Genomic DNA, 17,717 nt, shown 5'->3' on the forward strand with positions numbered 1-17,717 from the left:
TTCTAAGTAAGGTTTGCTAACCTTAAGAAATTCCACAAAGCTTTATGTAGAACCCATCAAATCAAAGGTCACTATGAACTGCTATGTCTAAAATGGCTGGACTCAGAGCTGACCCCCAGGCAGCCCTTCCCCCACCTATGTATGGGCTCACTGTGGTTTTTGTGGCTGACATTGAAGAATGCTACTAATAAGCACAAAAATTATAATTATAATACTCATGCTCTGTTATCTCAGTGTTCTGAAACTCCCCTGTTCACCACCGTCCACCACCCCCTTACCTTACTCAGGACCAATCAGCTTAAAGGTTAGCTGATAATACTTTGCCTAGTAAGCCAGCTGCTCCCCTCCTTGCCCTTTCAACTTTTGAACCTGTTTTTTCCTATAAAAAGTCTACCCTGCGAGCAGAGTAGCACTGCAATTAGCCTCCCGAGTCTTTTTAGCGGTGCTGTTTTGCCAGTATTGTGGTGTGCATTCAGTAAACTATTCTTGCTTAACTGAGATCAGTGTTTGGTTTGTTTGGCGATTCCTGAGCCCCAACAATACCGTAAGGCGTAGAACTCAAAAAGAAAGAGAACCTGGAGAGACGGCCCCATGTCAAAAAGCACTGGCTGCTCTTCCAGAGGATTCAGGTTTGGTTCCCAGCACCCAGATGGTGGCTCACAACCATCTGTAACTCTAGTTCTGGGTGATTTGATGCCCTTTCCCCACCTCTGTAGGGAGCAGGCAGCAGGCACCCACATGGTGCAGACAAAAACATATACACATAAAATAATAAACATTTTTTAAAAAGACAAAGCCCATCAAACTGTCCTGAGAGAACGCCCCTTCCTTCAGAGGGCTAACTTGGGAACTTCCCCTCTGTATCTCTCTCTGCCTCCTCTTGAGAAGTTTAACTCTTCTCTGCCCATGGTCAGTACCTTTACTCCCACACCTTTGGCTTATCCCTGTAGCTCCAGGCAGAGCAAACAAGTCAAGAGTCCAGAGTGAACATGCTGGACCCAAGGCCACAAGCTCACCTGCTTTGGTGCTTGGGGCAGCTCCAATTGCCAAGCGTCTGTAAAGCTTGGGGTGAGGGGACAACTGAGAGCAAGGGCAAGAAGCTGTCCTGTAACAGCCCAAAGGGGATCAGTCTCTCTCTGATCCCTCACTACCCCCTCCTATAGCTGTCCTTCCAGCTGCAGACGCTCCTCGTGACACCAGCCAACAGATGTGATCTTCCACCCAGAATCCGGATTGAGACCTCCCTGGGAATTTTCTGGCCCAGTCTTTACACAGAAGCTGTGCTTATTGGAAGGGAGAAGGTTGTCAATCTTCACCATCTTTCCTTGTTGAACTATGAGCATGCTCAGTAGGTTATATCCTTTTTTTTTTTTTTTTTTTTTTTTGAAACAGGGGCTCACACTTTGCTCTGTATTTATTTATTTATTTATTTATTGCTACTCCTACTATTATTAATTTAGACAAGGACTCAGTGTGTTACCCTGGCTGTCCTGGATGGAACTCACTATGTAGACCAGGCTGGCCTTGCACTCACAAAGATCCACCTGCCTCTATATTGAACTCAGGAGATTTGTCTGCCTCTGTCTCCCAAGCCCTGGGATTAAAGGCATGTGCCACCACATCTGGCTAAAGATTTTTCTTAATTTTTTAAATTGACATAAATGTGTACTTTGCCTGTAGCTCTAAACCACTGAGACAACTCTCTGGCCCACCAGCAAAACTTTAAATTACAAGCCTAAGTATATCCCATTGCAAATCAAGTCCACAAACGGTAGAAACTTAGTTATCCTGTATGTCCCTGCATCTGCAGCGCCCCCCCCCCGCTTAGGTGCTGCTGCTTTTGCTGGTCTGAAAATACTCAGTGGAAAATACCAGAAAGAGCTGGTGGATGTGAAGGCACACACCTTTAATGCCAGGACCCAGGAGGCAGAAGCAGGCTGTCTGTATGACTTGAGGCCAGCCAACGCTACATAGTGAGGCCCTGTCTACAAAATGAAAAAGAAAAAAAAAAAAGAAGAAAGAAAGAAAGAAAAGAAAAAGAAGAGAAACAGACCAGAAGTTGTAAGTTTTAATTGACTTCCAATTGTTACAATTCTTCTATTTTATAATTATTGTTGTTAATCTCTTACTGTGCCAAATTTATAAATTAACACTTTACCACAGGTATATTGTACATGTGGAAAATAGAACATGTGGGGCTCACTGCTTCCCAGTTCCGGGTGCCCACTAGGGGTCATGAAACACTCCCGCTCTGAGGAGGCGCGCTGCACAAATCCACCGTACGAATCCACGAGAGTGCTATATTTCTGAGTGTTGTGTTTTTGACAAACCACATTCCTTAACACCACAGCAGAAAAAAATACAAATGTCTCTAAATGAATTAGAAAAAAGCCAACCTTCTGATTAAACTATGAATTTAATTTCTGTCACCATATCAAATATATCACCGCTGCTTTCTCCACACATTATTAATTCCTACAGCTAGAGTAGGGAAAAATAATTTTTAAGAATCAGGCTTTTTAAGACCGCTTTATTGAAGCAACGCTATAACCTGGTGAAGAGTTTTGATTTTTATTCCTTGAGATAGGGTGTTGCCACAGCCCAGGCTGGCTCTGAACTTTTGATCCTCTCGCTTTGTCACAAAGGTATGGATGACAGGCAAGTACCACCAAAGCAGGCAAAATTACTTTTTTTCCCTCTTAATACTAGTGGCTATGATAGTCACTGGAGACCTATGAGCAGTGGACTAAACACCAGATTTCTTGAGCTTGTCTACGTAAGAGAAATCTGACTCCCATGTGCAGCTACAACTGAGCGCCACTGTATTAAGATTTCAGCAACGGCCCCTCACTGCGCATGCCCAGCATCTGATACGCGTCCCTCTGAACTCACGCAGCCATGAAGACCTGGTTCTAAGGCCAACTGCTCTGGGCTCACTCAGGCCGCCTCTGCTCTAGTGTTCGTTCCCTTGGAGACCACAGCTGATTAACCATCGAGCAGCCAGTCACCTCTGGCACCGGTCTGCTGTGGTTTTGATTTGTGTTGCTTAGCACTTTTAAGGCACTCAAAGCTCTCTATCTGACACCCAGGACCTGCTCACCCTTGGCTGCATGCGAGGAACTTGATCTTGACAAAGCTTTAGAGCCAAGACCCCATCTTCAACCTAGGAAATTCCATTCTCTGGATGTCGATCCTGAAGCTCTTGAGGCTGGCAATGTAGCTCAGTGGTAGAGCATTTGTCTGGGATACTCGGGGTCCTGGGTTCAATCCCCACAGTATAGAAAAACAGACCTCCTCAAGTTAATAGTTTATATATTAAATAGTTTCTCAAGTTAATAGTTTATATATTTGGTTCCAAATCACAGGCTATCTCTGCTTCTATCTCTGAATCTATCCCTGATAAAGCCGAGGCAGAAGCAATCAAAAGTCACATTCTTAAAGTCAGGACTTCAGGCTTTGAGAACATTCTCATCAAAAGAGTATAAACTGCCAGGAACTGGGAAACATCTGTATTCCAGCACATAGGAGGCTGAGACAGGAGGATTGCTGTGATTTCAAGACCAGCCTGGGCTGCATAATGAGTTCCAGCCTGGGGTGCAGACTAAGACCCTAGTTGTAACATCCCCCAAAGAAGAAAAGAGAGACAAGAAAAGATTACAATCTAAACAAACCCAGGCCCACACCAGCCCAATGACCTAACCCAGATGTTTATGAAGTTCCAGGTGACTCTTAAAACCAGACAAGCCTGGGAAAATCCAATGTTTCCCCAGTTATCCAGCCACGCCTCATGTGGAGGGCCTGGAATCAAATCCCAGGCTCTCCGGAGACTGAGGCAGGAGGATTCCACCTGGACAACTTAGTGAGACCCAGTCTCAAAAGAAAAACCACAAAGGAGGGCTAGGGATATAGCTCAGCTCAAGAGGGGAACACTTGCCCAGCATGCACGGGGCCTCAGGTTCAATCCTCCTGTACCGCCCCCAAATCCAGAGTGATGACATTCTGACAGAAGAACACATTCTCCGAGGAACAGGAACGCTGTGTTTTCTCATGACCCACATGAGGAGTACCAGGAAAGGTTCAAATTCCTCTCTGCTGACTCGGTCCTTCGAGAGCAGGACGCTCGGGGGAGGGGCAGTGCTCAGTTACAGCTCCGTCTTAAGCCTTTCATACAGGTCGTCCTGATCAATCATGTCCTCATTGCCGTTCCAGCGGTGGTAGGCGAGGAGAGCTGCGTTGTAGCCGGCAATGGCGCTCATTTCCATGCAGCTGGCCGCAAACTCGATGCCATTGAGGTAATAGAGCCGGTCGTGGAGGATGATGGAGGGACATTTCTGAGGAGGCTCATAGTGAGGATAGGACAGCCATGGCTTCCGCACAGCATAATCATAGGACAGGAAGAGCTTTGAAATTTGTTCTTTGGTGAGGATGTCCCTGGAGAAGGTCTTCCACACGTGCATGCCATCCACCGCGGGTGGGGGACCCTCCTTCTGTCTTACAGAGGCCACAATGGACAGACTGTTAATAAACATATCGGAGTCATCAGTGACAAGAATTGCCGAGAGGCCAAACTGATCCTTGGGTCTGGAGCTGAAGAGAGTGGAATTGAGTTCTCCTTTGATGAAAGTTGTCACCAGCTGTTGATATGGGTCATTGAATTCCTCGATGGGCGGATCAAAATTTCGGAAAGTTATGTTGGACATCTTCCGGTTCAAAGGAGCAGCCACGAGGACAATGTCATAGAAGTCAGAATGGGTCTCAGATCCTGTTTTATATACCACTTCATACATCTTGGTGGGGTTTCCTAGAGGGCATGGTAAAACATGCAGTTTTTAGTGCTTCTAACACTTAATTTCAGGCCTTCTACAAATAATTCTGCAGCATTCTTGGTCTTCTTTGTGTACACGTACAAGAGTGTGTCTGTATTTGGAGGCCAGAGGCTAACCTCAAGTGTCACCCCCAGGAGTTACCCATCTTGAATTCTGTCTTTCTCTTTTTTTCAAGATTTATTTATTTGGGCTGGAGAGATGGCTCAGCAGTTAAGAATGCTGACTGCTCTTCCAGAGGTCCTGAGTTCAATTCCCAGGAACCACATGGTGGCTCACAACCATCAATAATGGGATCTGATGCCCTCTTCTGGTGTGTCTAAAGACAGCTACAGTGTGTACTTTTTTTTTTTTAAGATTTATTTATTATGTATATGGAGTTCCGCCTGCATGTGTGCCTGCATGCCAGAAGAGGGTACCAGATCTCATTATAGATGGTTATGAGTCACCATATGGTCGCTGGGAATTTAACTCAGGATCTCTGAAAGAGAAGACAGTGCTCTTAACCCCTGAGCCATCTCTTCATCGCCCAGTGTGTACTCTTATAAACAAAATAAATCATAAAAAGGATTTATTATTATTATTATTATTATTTATAGAAATGTTTGTCTATGTGAAGGTCTCTGTACCAAGTATATGTCTGCTGCTCGTGGAGGTCAGAAGAGGGTGTCGGGTCCTCTGGAACTGAAGTTGCAGGCCACTGTGAGCTGCCATGAGGGTGCTGGGAACTGAACTTAAGTTCTTTCATCAAGTGCTCTTAACACTGAGTCATCTCCCCAGCCCCCCCTTGTTATCTCTCACTGTAGCTCCCCAATTAGGCTAAGCTGGCTACCAGTGAGCCCCAAGAATTCCCCTGCCTCTACTCCCCCCGGCACCACAATTACAAGCACTTAACCAAATGCTCAGCTTTGTATGTGGGTGCTGGGATCAAAGTCAAGTTCCCATGCTTGCATGGCGAGCAAGTACTTTACTGAAAAGGCTCTCATCTTCCCAGCCCTGTTTGTGTTTTTGAGACAGTGTCTCGTGTTGCTCAGGCTGCCTTCAAACTCGCTATACTGCCAAAGATAGCCTTCAACTTCTGATTCTCCTGCCTACAGTTCTGGAGTATTGGAATTATAAGGTCTGTGCCATCACCTAATTTCTGTGGTGCTGGAGAGCAAACCCATGGCTTCATGCTTGCTAGGAAAGTGCTCTACCAACTAAGATACACACCCAGCCTGTGACGTGTGTGTGTGTGTGTGTGTGTGTGTGTGTATGTGTGTGGTGAGCACTCAGGTATATATGCACACCTATGTATGTACGTGTATGCATCTGGGTATGCACACAAAGGCTAGAGGAACACATGGGATGTCCTGTTCTATTGCCCTTTGCCTTATTCCCTTGAGACAGGGTCTCTCATTAACCCGTAGCTAGCAGCAAGCCCCAGTGTTGTCTATACTCTTGGGATTCCAAGCACACACAAGGGACATCTAGCTCTTTTTTAAGCATAGGTACTAAGGATTTGAACTCAGGTCCTCATGTTTATGCAACAAGTGCTCTTACCAACTGAGCCATCTCCCCAGGCCAGGAAATCTTTTCTTCTGCCATCTTTTACAAAGTTCCCAAGCAGTGGAACTTCACACTGCTCATGCAGAAACATTCTCAGCTGTGCTAAAGGGCATGACCGTGGCTCATGGGATATGGAAAAAACCTCATCCTCTAAGGGAATGTTCCAAGTTTTGTTCTCACTAAATAGAAGCTATGAGAAGTTATAGACTTGTGGAACTTGACATCAAATCTCCACTACCCATGCAAAAAGCTAGGGGTCTTTTTAGTTTGGTTTGGCTTTGGTGGCAACAACTTTAATGCCAGCATTTGGGAGGCAGAGGCAGGTGGATTTCTGTGAGCTCGAGGCCCAACCTAGTCCACACAGTGAGTTCTAGGACAGCCGGAGTTACTTTAGATAGAAAAGCCCTATCTTTTAAGGAAAAAAAAAGAGGGGGTGGGAGGGTGGTTGGAGAGATGGCTCAATGGTTAAGAGCACTGGATGTTCTAGCAGAGGGCCTACGATGGATTTCCAGCATCTATAAGGTGGTTCATAACCATCTGTAACTCCAGTTCCAAAGTATCTGATGCCCTCTTCTGGCCTCTGAGGGCATTACATGCCTGTGGTACACATTCGATAAAACACACCCACACACATGAAATAAGCTTTGAAAAAATTGTGTGTGTATGCATGTGATATTTTCTGGAGCTATTTTTTTTTCTTTAGGAATAATGGAAAAATCAAAGTTCGGCCTCACCTGTCTGTTTGGTCCTCGTCTTCTCCTCTATTGACATTACGGAGCCAGATATAAGATTGCTGCTAGAGGCCTGAAGGAGCCCCGAGCAAACAATTTTATTACCACCTTCCACTGCCCAGAGGTTGGAATCGGCAGCCGTCAATGACACCGCCCCTGTCAGGAGGGTGCAAAAACATGCTTTAATTCTGTCTTGGTCAGGTAAATCACTCTCTCCTGACCACTTAGATACTCTGCCCCAAATGCCTCCAGACGCTGTCAGATGACCCTCGGGGCAAAGGTCTTGCTCAGGTGAAAGCCACTGAAACTAACAGAAGCACAGGACCCTCCGCTGCTAACAACTCACAGACAGAAATAAACTATGTCGGTAAAAATGCCCGAGACACTAAGAACTAGACTCCCCACCGGTGGCTCAGTCCCGATGGGACTACGGCTAGCTCGGATTTCTTCCAATTCTGGCTTACCCACAAAGGCGTTGATGTCTGTGCTCTGGCCATAATTGACCTTCATGACAGGAGCAATCATCTCGTTGAGAAACGTCTCGGAGAAGCCTGCTTTCTTCAGGTTTTCACGGAGAGTTTGGTTAAGCAGTCTGACGTAGTCATCCCCTCCGATGGCGTGCATCAACTTTTCTACACTGCTAAAGGCATAGTCATGGGACTGGTAACGGTAGATCCTTGCAAAAAAGAGAAATGGCTATTAAACGCCACTCAGGACATGGAGCTACAAACAGCATCAGAAGATGAAACTGATACCAGGCTTTGCAAATTGTAGGACACCCTGGGATACACAGTGAAATTCTACCTAATACTAATAATGATAATGACAATGATAATGGGGCTAGATATGGCTCAGCAGTTAAGAGCACTTGCTGCTCTTGCAGAGAACTTGGGTTCTTGTTTGGTTCTGCTTGAGACAGAGTTTCTCTGAACAGTCCAGGATGTTCTAGAACTCCCTCTGTAGACTAACTAGACTGGCCTGAAACGCAGAGATCCTGCCTCTGCCTCTGCCTCCCAAGTGCTGGGATTAAAGGTTTGTGCCTCCACCACCTGATTTAGGACTAGGTTCTGTTCCCAGCATCCACATGGAAACTCACATCATCTGTTAACTTTTTTTTCTTTCTTTTTTTTTTTTTTTTTTTTTTTTTTTGGTTTTTTGAGACAGGGTTTCTCTGTGTGTAGCCCTGGCTGTCCTGGAACTCACTTTGTAGACCAGGCTGGCCTCGAACTCAGAAATCCACCTGCCTCTGCCTCCCAAGTGCTGGGATTAAAGGCGTGCGCCACCACGCCCGGCTGTTAACTCTTTTTCCAAGAGATCTGATGCCTTCTTCTGACCTCTTTGGACACTAGGTGTGCATGTGATCGTGGACATACATACAGACTAAAGTGCACACAATTTTTTTTTAAATCATGAATTGAATTCCATGTTTCCTTTTGATGAGTTCCTACCAGACAAGGGAGGCACAGTTTAATCTCAGCCCTCTGCCCTCCCCTCTGCCTTCTACCTCAAGACATCTGTGCTCTTAAATATGTTCAATGGGACATTTTCAAAGAGATGTGCATATCTTGGGGATATAGCTCAGCTGACAGAGTGCTCACCTTGCAAACACAAAATCCTGGGACTGACACCCCTACCCCCACCCCCAGCACCACATAAAACTTATGCCTATAATTCCAACATTCAGGAGGTTGGCCAGCCTGAAATTCACAATTTCAATTATAGGTGATCTGATGCCCTCTTCTGGCCTCTGGGGGCTCCTGCACACACTTGTGCAAATTTATACACATGGGCTCACACACATACACATAAATTTAAAAAAAAAAAAACTTAAAAAATTTTACAAAAAGGCCTCACTCTAGGTTCAGTGGAGATGGCTCAGTGGGCTAACAGTGTCGGCTATGCAAGTCTAGAGACCTAAGTTCACTCCCCTGTGTGTGCATATGCACTTGTACACACACACACACACACACACACACACACACACACACACACAGAGAAGATAAAGACATGGCTGAAGAAGATAAAGACATGGCTGAGGAAAATACTGTATGCCGACTCCTGTGTGCACTCACATACACAGAGGCAAATGGATGGATACACCTACAGAGAAGTGCACGCACACCAAACCCCAAAGCCACACTTCACCTCAGTTTACCTTTCCTCCAAGCTCTTGTGCTCAGGATCTCACTCACCAGCACGAGGCAGGCACTGAGACTGAGTCTCCAGTCAGCCTGGGAGGCAGCTCCAGCTTTGGCATTTCCTAGGTGGGTGGCTTTCCACACTTAAAGCCTGGACATCTCCATTCTCCCCATGTGCAGAAGGCTGCCGAGCCGACTGACTGCCATGAGAACTCATGCTTTTTTTTTTTTTTTTTTTTTTTTTTTTTGGTGGTCATTGTCGTTGTTCAGACTAAACTTCCGAATCATGCTTTGCCCATGTTTCTTTAGTGTTGCCAGACACTCTGAGATTCTACACAAAGTCAACTCCTTAAATGAGATGGTCGGGCGTGCCAGGCAAGTGTCCTACCACTGAGCCACATCTCAGCCCTCGCCAAGTACAATTTAGAAGCAAACACGTATGATATATTCAGATCCCAAGTAGGATGATGATCTGTATGATGTCTGCGAAAACGTTTTGCCTAATGAGGTGGTGATGAGGTAGAGCTGGTGCAGGAGACTAACCCTGTCACGCTCCCGGGCCGACAGATCTTAGATCCACCAGAGGCTGAATAGTTACCTCATGAACTTGTCCAACAAGTCTTCTACCCACATGTGCATTCTGAGGGACTGAAACCCATAGCGCCACACCAGCTTAATCACGTTGATTACAAACCAGCTGCTCTCCTCAAACACCAGAGACTTTCCATTGTACACGCCCACCAGGCCACCTGAAGCGGGAACACTGGAGAGACCTGCCAAAACAGAGGGAGGGGCTCCAGACACGGCTCTGTGGTTAAGGGCCCTTGCTGCTCTTATAGAGGACCTGGGTTCAGTTCCGAGTACCCATGTCAGGCGGCTCACAACCACCTGTAACTCTTGCATGGATATATCCCCCCACCACCACCCACCCACCCCCCCCCCACACACACAGATACATAATTTTAAAAATAAATAAATAAATCTTGAAATGATACAAAACAAGACAAAGCTAGAGGAAAGGTAGGCCAGTGATTTCTACACTGGTCCAATGAAAAGGGAATTTGGGAGACCTGTTAGGGACTTTCTGGACTGAGTGACTTAGGGGCCATTCCCAGGTCTCAGGAAACACATTAGAGTTCTATTTTTAGAACAGTGTGGACACAGGACTGACTGCTCGATCCACAAACTGACACAGCAGGAGATGGGTCAGAAAATCTCATACCTGTACCAAACTAAACCCACTAGTCTCAGTCATGGAGAAGAAAGCCTCTGCCAGGGCTGGGAAGGGCACCCGAGGAGTAAGAGAGGTCCCATCCTACGCAAGCCTCAACTTTGCAAAACTGGGAAACTCAGGTAAATGGGAAACGGCCAGAGTTACACAATATTCCCTAAGAGAAGGCTTGCACAGGCCTGCCAGCCTTCCCCGAACATGGCCCGCTCCTCTGCCGACAACGTGTCAGTCATGTGTCCCCGTGAGTACATGTCTGAACCCTGTCTGAACGACTTCAAGCCAAGTGTTGGAAGCCCATGGATCTCATTTTCTCAGCAGCAGAATGAGCTAAAAACACTCTGCTAGCTCAAAGCACTCTGATTTCTCAACCCAAAGCCTGAAGTTTAAGAACTGACAACAGGGGGCTGCAACATGGCTCAGCCCCAAATGGACTGCACCTGGGTTCAATTCCTGAGACCCACACAGTAGAAGAAAAAGAACTGACTGGATCAATTGTCCTCTGACCTCCATACACACCCTGTGGCACTCAGACCAACACCCCCACCCCACAGTTATACAAAATAAATAGCTAAAATATAACTTTTAAAAAAATTTTTTTTAATTTTTTTTTTAAAGAATTAACAGCAACAGCCACCCTCACTCAACCCCATGGCTGTAATTCCAGAGAGCTGATGCCACACAGATAGCTTAGAGTCTCATTACAGGAGAGTGGCTCGATGCTAAGCTGGGACCAACTGCTAAACCCCACAGCAAGAGAAACAGTTTCACCAACTTCTCTGTAGAAGACAAGGCAGAAACATCAGTTCTCTGTGTTAGGAAAACACATACGGCCAGTCACACATAGTGTTGCTTAGTGCTATGAAATCACATACCCAGCTCTTTGACAAATCGCTTCATGTGCAAATTTAGGGGGTGAATGACTGAACCCCCTGCCTCGTAGTCATGACCTTGCACCTTCAAAGTGGCCAAACGGCCCCCGACCTCTTCTCTCTCAAACACGTCAATCTTCACGTCCTTCCCAAATTTCTTCCTTAGATAATAGGCGGAGGAAGTACCACCGATTCCAGCACCGACTATTGCTATACGGAGGGGGGGAAAGGAAAAGAGGAACCGTTTGTTTCCCCTCCTATCAGTGTTGCTTTTGTTTTTGAAAAGCCATTAACCAATAATAGCCATTACTCAAGACTAAAACTAACAGCTTGGGGAAACCTGAGGGAAGGGGTTCTCTTTAAAGACAGACTCCCTGAACCTAGACAGGTGCTATAGATGAAGTTACAAACTGACAGTTGGTCAAAAGATGCCCAAAGGTTCTCCCAGGTCTTTGTGGAGGCACCACCGGACCCAGGGACCCTGCTGTGCCCAATTCCTGGGGAAGTATGAATGGGCCCCTCCAGCACGCATTTTAAATAAAGCAGACGCCATCTTCGCCCAGCTTTGTTCTTTGTCTCTCTATGGCCCCAACACCATTAACGATCCCGAAAGACACAGCTTCAGATGGGAATAGACACCCAGGAATGAAAACCCGAGGCAACCAAAGCCACGAAGAGACCGGGTTCTCCAGCTAGCTGCAGCAGTTGCAGTAAGCAGAGCGCAGGTGCGGGGAGGCGGTCCCAGTCCTTCTCGGGGGAGGGGATCTGGAGGTAGGGGAAGAGAGACTGGTCCCAGTGCAGAGTCTGCGTGCCCCAATCGGCCGGACAAACAGACTTAGCTCCAGGGACAGCTAGAGGCGGGCTCTTGAGGGCGTTCAGCTGCTAGAGCCGAGGGCCTCCCAGGCTGGAGCTGCACGGATACCGAGTCCCTGGCTAGCACACGCCTCCAGTGGCACTCCTCCAGACTCGGAGCGCACGGCCCGGTCTCCGGACCCCGATCTCCACCCAGCCCTGGGAAGACCGACCTAGGCATCGCCGCGCCTCTGTATCCCCCGCACCTACCGATCCTGTTCGGCGGGGCCCGGGGCTCGGCGCTCGCCAGACTGCCCAGACCACATAGCAGCAGCCCCAGCCAGAACAGTGAGCCCACCAATGCAGCGGCGAAGCGCCCCATGGCCTCCCGCAGCTGCAGACTGACCGCGGGTCCGCCAGCAGACCCTGCTCTATGCGTCTGCGCGCTTTCGCCCCGCCCAGACCACGCCCCAGAGCACACGACCACGCCCACTCGTCCCACCCAGGTCCTTTGCTCCCCAGGCTCGCCGATTTTGTGTTATCTAATCCTGGTCCTCTGTGCCCCCGAAGTACACTCTGGTCCCAGAAGCCCACATCCAAGGCGCAGGTTGAGGGCCACCTCAGCTCTCCTTTCCCGCCTCTCCTGAAGATGCATCCTTCTTCACAAGTGCCCTCTACAGTCCCCAAAATCGCGAGCTTGTAGAGAATGCACGTGGCCAATCTCAGTCTAAACCAGGCAAACCGGCCGCAAACATTTCTAAAGTGAGCACTTTGTTCCAGGGACTCAGCTGCGTGATAAGAAAAGGAAGAGAGATGGGGTATTGTGAAGTAAGAGGAGCAAAACACGGGACCCACGTCCATACGAATAAAATTAGAACACCAAAGTGGCCTCTCACATACGGTCTGTTTCCAAGTTGAAGACACTAGAGAAGACACAAAAACAAGAAATGCTGTCTACTTTCCTCCAATTGCCTAAAAACAAAACACTGAGTGTGTATGGGAGAGTGGGGGTGCTGGAGACATGGCTCAGTAGTTAAGAGCACTTCCTGCTATTTATTCCACCGGACCTTCCTCTGGCACACTTGTAAGCATAACAAAATTTTAAGCACTGGAGAAATGACTCAGTGGCTAAGAGTGCTACTGAGTTCTGTTTCTGAGGCTTACAACTGCCTGTGCCAGCAGTGCCAGGGGAACTGTCACCCTCCTCTGACCTTCCAGGGCACCAGAACACACACAAACACATAAATAAAAATAAACATACACACAAGGACAAAGGGATCCTCCCTTCTCTACCTGAGGGATGTGGGTTTATCACCAAAGGCAATTTTAGACATCTTAAGTAAAATTCCTAGGAAGCCATTAGTTTGGCCTGAGCTACTGGGCTGGATGGATGGACAGCATGCCAACTCAATGGGGAATCCCCATCGGAAGCTGCGTGCTACCAGAGGTGAAACTAAATTTTCTGGTTGACCTTCATAGGAAAGGGAGCTGGTGACATGCCTCTGTTAGCAGATCCGAGAACGATGTCCCCTATGCTTCAACCTTCCCAAAGAGCATAACTTCAAAACCAGTCAGCTCTTTGTTTCCAGCTTCTGCCTTCCTCTGCCCTGGGCAGTCTAAAGAGCCAGGCTTCTCCTCCAGATGTAGGAAGAGCTGTGCTATGTTATAGAACAAGGTGTTCTCACTTCTAGTCAGCTGAGACCTGTCAATATCTTGTAGTTTTGGTTTTTCCACAGATCTTTGTTTTTTCAAACAGAATCTCAAGTAACCCTTTCTACCTCTTGTGTGCTGGGATTTCACAAACTTTCACCAGTAAGAAATTCACATAACAAGCCTGACCCCGGAGCCTTTCTCCTGCCATATATTATTTGCCTTCTCTTGGTTTCCAGCCCTAAGAACTCAAACTCTTCTTTGCCACCTTATGCCTTGTCATGTCTCTAAAAACTGACTATCCTTTGAAGGCGACTTGTATCCTAAGCCAGCTTCTGGAGAGCTGTTCATTCCTTGGAGAAGCTCTCAATTTTCTGTCTGTTTTTCTCTTATTTACTGAGACAGAGCTCACTATGTAGCCTCGGCTGGGCTTTAACTCAAAGAGATCTGCCTGCCTCTTGTCTCCTGAGTGCCGAGATTAAAGGGCTATGCCACTGTTTGGGTTATTGTTCTCTTGTTGATGTGGTTTTGTTACAGGGGTCTGTCCTAAATAAGGAATCATAAAAATGAAGAAAATTATTTTTTTCCTCTCCCCTAAACTGATGTCATACTATAAGACACACACGCACGCACACATGCACGCACAGTGTGTACTCAGAATGAATTCTGAGGAGATGGTTCACTGGGTAAAATGCTAGGTTTGCAAGCATGAGAACCTGAGTTCAGATTCCCTAGAGCCCATGAAAAAGATCTGGATTCAGAAGCACGTGACTATAATCCCAAAGCAGAAAGACAGGATGGTCCCTAGGGCTTGCTGGCCAGGCAACCTAACCTAATTGGCAAGCTCCCAGTTTAGTGGGAGACTCTATCTCTAAGGTAAAAGCTGGCTAGTCAGGGCAGTGGTGGCTCATGCCTTTAGTCCCAGCACTTGGGAGACAGAGACAAGCAGATCTGAGTTTGAAAGTAACCTGGTCTCTTGGAACCCAGTCCAGGAATAGAATCTTGTGAGGAGAATTCTGAGTACAGGTGAGAACACTTCAAGAAAAACAAGACCTTGTGACCTCAGTTTCTTCAAAACATGGAATTGTTTCTGGAGTCTGTTTCCATGCTCCTCCCAGATATAGCAGATAGGAATGAGTTTATGTCAATTTTTCAGTATTGCTTGTTGTTGTTCAATTAAATATTTAAACTATCCTTTCCATGCCTCGATGGGAAAACCATGTTTTTGCCACATGTGGCTCTTCCTTGTGATCATTTACAGTTTAAATTCATGAGAACTTAACTCATGTGATTTCTTTCTTAATCCTCATATAAATTGTTGAAATTCCAAATAAAGTTGGCTATTGCATAAGACTTTAGTCTGCCTTGTTTATAAGCCCCAGTCTCCCAGGTTCTACCACGTCTATATTGGTGACACTGGTCTATAGAATGAGTTGTTCCAGGGCATCTAGTGGTACATAGAGGAGCCTCGTTTCAAAAAGCCAAAAGATACACACACACATGCATTGATGCATTTGAGGAAGATACTCAATGTTGACTTCTGTGAGAAAAGCTATAGGCTCTAACATGATCCCTTTTTCTCCTGCCCCATCCCCAAGCAAACACAAAAGAAACAAAATATGATCATAAAGAACAGTATTAATGGAAGGAAACTGAGTTGGATACAAAGTAATGTTGAACTTAGGGCTATCACTATAGTTCAGCCAGTTATGGTGCTTGTGGTCCTAGTCTGGTGCCCAGAATTCTATATCCTGAACTCACATAAAGACTGGAGAGAACCAACCACTTCCACGTACAGAGTCTGGGAAGGGTTACTTTAGGGCAGTGTACTCCACAGAGAGGCCATTAGCAAACACAGATAGGCTGCACATGGACTGACTTCCTGCTTCTCTGGTCTTTGAATACCTTTGCCCTACTGAGCCCCTGCTTAGCTCCTTCCCTGTTACCTCATTCTTGCCCTAAAAAATTCTGCCACCTCTATACAAATTATGTTCGAACTGGTGGAATTTCCCCTATTGCAATAGTATCCTACTGATTAAAATTTGTCTCTATTAGTTTGTGTACTGCCATGTTTGTCTTTGAGAACACAGAGAACAAAAATTCTGCCACTGATCACAGAGATCTGCCTCTGCCTCTGCCTCTGCCTCTGCCTCTGCCTCTGCCTCTGCCTCTGCCTCTGCCTCTGCCTCTGCCTCTGCCTCTGCCCCTCTGACTCTGCCTCTGCCTCTGCCTCTGCCTCTCTGCCTCTCTGCCTCTCTGTCTCTCTGCCTCTCTGCCTCTCTGCCTCTCTGCCTCTGCCTCTGCCTCTGCCCCTCTTGCCTCTGCCCCTCTGCCATGCTGGGATTTAGCACCACACTCAGCCAAGAGAATTTTTAAAACCAAATGCATTAATAACTAGGGACAAATAAGTATTTTCTTATACTAGGACAATCATTAGGATTGTCATTAATTTTTACCCAAAATGCAAAAGAGCTCTATCAGTCCACAGGATCTTTCAGCTTTTGCAAATTTTCATCTAAACATTTGTAACTACAATAGCAAGTTGGCTGCTGCACTTGAGCAACACTATACAGGTGCACAGAGTTCTGCATGGCAGAAAATGTATCCCTCTGGAAAAAAAGAAGCCCAACCTAGGTTTTGGAAGGCGGGGTCCTCCCGAACTTGCTGGAGAAGCTTCTTGAGCACGTGATTGGACAGTTTCCTTTGTGCATTTTTTTCTTAAGATGTTTTTCCCAGTATGACACATGTCTTTGAGATGAGTGTTTGCGGGAAAAGGTGTGTGGCCTAGGCGCCAAACAGAAATGACAAGACGGAGACCGGCTGAGAAAACCTCCGTAGTTTAGTACTTTCAAAGCCTGGTGGCTCTGTGCAGCCTCACATCTGGCTCTGAAGACCTAAGGGCCTTGGTAGTATACTTCGCTATAGTGTAGATTGAGTGCCACCTGGAGGCTGTTTTCTGCCAGAGCCACTCCACCTTCAAGGGCCTCTGGCAAAGAGCAGAAACCCTTCCAGAACCTAACCACCCCAACACTGGACATGCCCAAACATCAGAAGAGGTCAGCTAAATGACAGCTGCTATGGAATATTTGAAACATCATTTTCATCAAAATTTGAATTTTGTTATAGCTAAAGTTAGGACTCTTAGGTTGTTTATATCCTGAAAAAAAAAATACATAAGAAAATGCAGCCAGAAATGATGCACATGCCTGCGTTACAAACCCCAGCACTTTGGTGGCAGAGATAGAGGCAGGTGGATCTCTGTGATTTTGAGGCTAGCCTGGTAGATCCTGATAGCATGCCCCAGGCTAGCCAAGCTACATGTGAGCCCCTGTTTCAAAAGGGGGGAGGGAAGGAGAGTGAGGAAGACAGAGAGAGAGAGAGAGAGAGAGAGAGAGAGAGAGACCACTTTTCATCTCTTATATTAGCAAAAGCAAAATAAAATTAATAATACCTCAATATAAGACAAAATGGAGGGAGCAGAGCAGAGGAGGGCAGCTTAGGATCTGACTTTGAACCACTCTTAGGGGATGTGAATGATGGCCACATTTTCACCTTTGTTGCTTTGTGTTTTCTATAATTTATTTATGTGCGTCTTTATTTTTGAGGTAAGATCTTACACTATAGCCCAGGCTGGCTATGAATTCAAAATAATCCTCTCACCTCAGTCCAGGGATGCTGGAATTATATGTGTGAGTCCCCACAAAGGACAAGATTTTTGCCTACTATGACTTTATACAAAAATATAATTCAATAATTCTATGTTTAGGAATCTATCCTACAGAAAAAAAAATTAAAGAAAAGAGAAGGAAATAAAGAAAGAAAGAAAAAAAAGGAACTCGCTTTGGCCTGGTGTGATGGTGGATCATACATGCAATCCCAACATTTAGGAGGCTAAGTCAGGAAGATTGGACTCTTGAGGAAAGCCTCATCTACAC

General features: G+C 46.4%; 1 protein-coding gene across 2 annotated transcripts; it reads right to left on the reverse strand.

Moving 5' to 3' along the window:
- Positions 1-1,435: 1,435 nt before the first annotated feature.
- Positions 1,436-12,580, reverse strand: Pcyox1 (prenylcysteine oxidase 1). 2 transcript variants are annotated; one of them, NM_025823.4, is made up of 6 exons: positions 12,403-12,580; positions 11,344-11,550; positions 9,839-10,013; positions 7,567-7,778; positions 7,106-7,258; positions 1,436-4,801 (listed from the first exon to the last, which is right to left on the reverse strand). In NM_025823.4, the coding sequence occupies exons 1-6, from the start codon at positions 12,512-12,514 to the stop codon at positions 4,143-4,145; spliced, it is 1,518 nt and encodes a 505-aa protein (NP_080099.1). In that variant the 5' UTR covers positions 12,515-12,580; the 3' UTR covers positions 1,436-4,142. The 2 variants fall into 2 exon arrangements, with proteins under 2 accessions (NP_080099.1, NP_001342616.1); NM_001355687.1 differs by lacking the exon at positions 11,344-11,550.
- Positions 12,581-17,717: the final 5,137 nt, after the last annotated feature.

Source organism: Mus musculus, chromosome 6, assembly GCF_000001635.26.
Source record: "Mus musculus strain C57BL/6J chromosome 6, GRCm38.p6 C57BL/6J".
NCBI lineage: Eukaryota > Metazoa > Chordata > Mammalia > Rodentia > Muridae > Mus > Mus musculus.